A 2,392-nucleotide genomic window follows, 5' to 3' on the forward strand; every position below is an offset into this window, starting at 1 on the left:
TTGTTATTCTGATATTCCTACTGAACACCTAGCTACTGGCCATGGCTTCTTTGAGGGAAAAAAATATCATTGCCGAAACATTTTTTAAAATGTTAAATGCATGCAGAAAGAACTACATAGGCTTTCCAAGCAGCTATATAAAGTGGCTCAAGTAACATTATTATTTATTTTGGCCTTAGCCCTTTACCAACATCTTTTAAAACACAAAGAGAATGGCTACAAGATGGCCGCAGAGCCCTGAATGCATGGCCAGGCCGGCGGTGCTCCAAGCAGTTCACAGAACAGCAACCAGGAAGGAGTCCACTGTGCTGCCTTCCCTCTTTCTGTGCATTTTCTCTAAATGCATTGCATCCTCTCTTTACTGCCCATGCTTTTAAACTATATAAAACAATTCTTTTTTTCTTTTTAAATCTAGCAATGATTAATTCAGACCTCAAATAACACTGTGCGTGGGCTTTGTTAGAGACAAGTAACCATTCTCAACAGCTCTTTTCCCAGTGGAGGCTGGGGTGGGCCAAAGGGCATCCGTGGCTTAGGAACTACTCTTGTTGCAGACCGTGCTTTGGCTGAAACTATCTTCCATGCACTGGCTGCCCGTTTCACTCCTGCTGAGGACTGTGGAGAGGATGCGGGAGGGGCGCCTCTCTGAGTTCTCCTGGAAGAAGCAGCAGATCATCTTCTTCATGGTGTTGTACATGTCCTCATCCTTGTAAGAGTAGATGACAGGGTTCATGAGGGAGTTGAGCAGCGCCAGAAGCAGGAACCACCTTTTCACGTGCTGCAGGCTACACTGCGTGCAATTCAGGCCGTCGAGCAGCAAAACCACCAGGCCCGGGGTCCAGCACACGACGAAAGCCCCTGGAGAGACAGAAAAGCAAGCAACAGGTACTCAGACCTCAGGCTGCTCATTTAGGTTTCTTCTGGCCCAGCCTTCAGTCAGTGGCATCAAGAGACCTTCAGAATTTGTTTTGACAACTGCCAAGCCAACTTCCACCTTTCATCTGAGCGTTTGAGACCTGGGCATGTTAGAGGCAAACGGCTAAGAACTCTTTGACTATTAGCCACATTCTATTTCACCTTCTTATCAGGCCTCATAATTAGGGGCTTACATTGACCTCCTGCTTACTAAGCAGTACACATACCTCATCTCTGTTAGTTCTCGGAACCACACTAGGAGGCTGCTGCGGTCATTGTCCACATTTTGCAGATGAGACAACTGAGGCCCAAATCCAGAGGCATATATGGGGAGGCCTCACACACTTAACCATACACCTTGCTGATCTCTAATCAGATTTTCTAAATGCCTTCCTGAAAATAAGACACATTTCACCTATGGCATTCTCCTAGTCTTTTAACTAAGTAGCCTGCTCAAAAATTTTATTCTTTCTAANTTTTGCGTGTTTTTAATTCCTTTTAGTACACAGTGAGAGGTGTCGTTGTGTAGAATAATGCTTTGATTATTTTTACTCCAGGTACTAACAGGGCTTGGGTTTGTTGCTAAGTCACCTTCATGGGTGTCTTCAGGGCTTACTTTCATCATGCTTAATCAATTAAAAAAGAGGGCCAAGCATTCTTATTGCCCCCTCCCTGAATGATTAGAGGGTTAATGAGCTAAAAAGCACAAAATACTTTTAATCTCAGGAGGAAATTAGCCTACAAACACGGGGAGGCCATGCCCTGTAGTCTATGTGGTGGAGGAATCAGCAGATAAAGAGAGCTGTACCCCTCTGCACCCCCATCCCCACCCTCCTAGCCCCCCTCCCCCTACGACCTGAGGCTGATGCAGCTGACTTTACCCCCTTGGTCCTGGACCATCCAACAATGGGCTATGCCCATGCTCAGGATGCCAGTGAAGCAGGGACATTGAAATTTCTAAATTTTGATTTTTAGCATTTATAAAAAGTATCCAAGGGTTGATTGTGAGGAAAATTAGAGTTTTGATGGAGGTTTACATTTATTCTATACTTTAGTATTGTTCTAATTTGGAATTATGCAAATGAGGGCAGCTGGTGTCATAACGATTTTGGTGCTTGTGCTTCTAAAGATCCTATTGTGGTCCCAGACCGACCACCCACTCTTAAAAGAATTTCACCAAGAAATTTCAACAGTTTATTTCCAACAACATCTTTCTTTCCAAGCAGGCAGTTTTCATGAAGGACTAAGTTCTCCCACCAACACAGACTTATCAGAATACCTTGGACGGTGCCAAAAAGTAAAAAAAAATTAAATCCTTTTTGGCTAGGGAGGAGCCCACATTTTGAGTCAAGGACTAATCCAAAAAGGTCCAGACCAAATTTTTAGAACCATCATCTCAATGACTTGTAGATAAGCCTGGGGTCCTAGAATTTGAGAAGAAACCTTCTTTCTTCATTTTTTTTTCCAACAAAGAGAG

The 2,392-nt window shown here is 43.8% G+C and overlaps 1 protein-coding gene across 1 annotated transcript in view; it reads right to left on the reverse strand.

The window, feature by feature from the left end:
- Positions 1–74: 74 nt before the first annotated feature.
- The window catches only part of LPAR3 (lysophosphatidic acid receptor 3), a 102,956-nt gene continuing 100,638 nt past the window's right edge, over positions 75–2,392 (reverse strand). Inside the window, exon 3 of the mRNA XM_019626411.1 lies at positions 75–858. Within this exon, the coding sequence (XP_019481956.1) occupies positions 533–858 (326 nt within the window). The 3' untranslated portion in view covers positions 75–532. The remainder of the gene's footprint in view (positions 859–2,392) is intronic.

Source organism: Hipposideros armiger, unplaced genomic scaffold (genome assembly GCF_001890085.2).
Source record: "Hipposideros armiger isolate ML-2016 unplaced genomic scaffold, ASM189008v1 scaffold_675, whole genome shotgun sequence".
Lineage (NCBI taxonomy): Eukaryota > Metazoa > Chordata > Mammalia > Chiroptera > Hipposideridae > Hipposideros > Hipposideros armiger.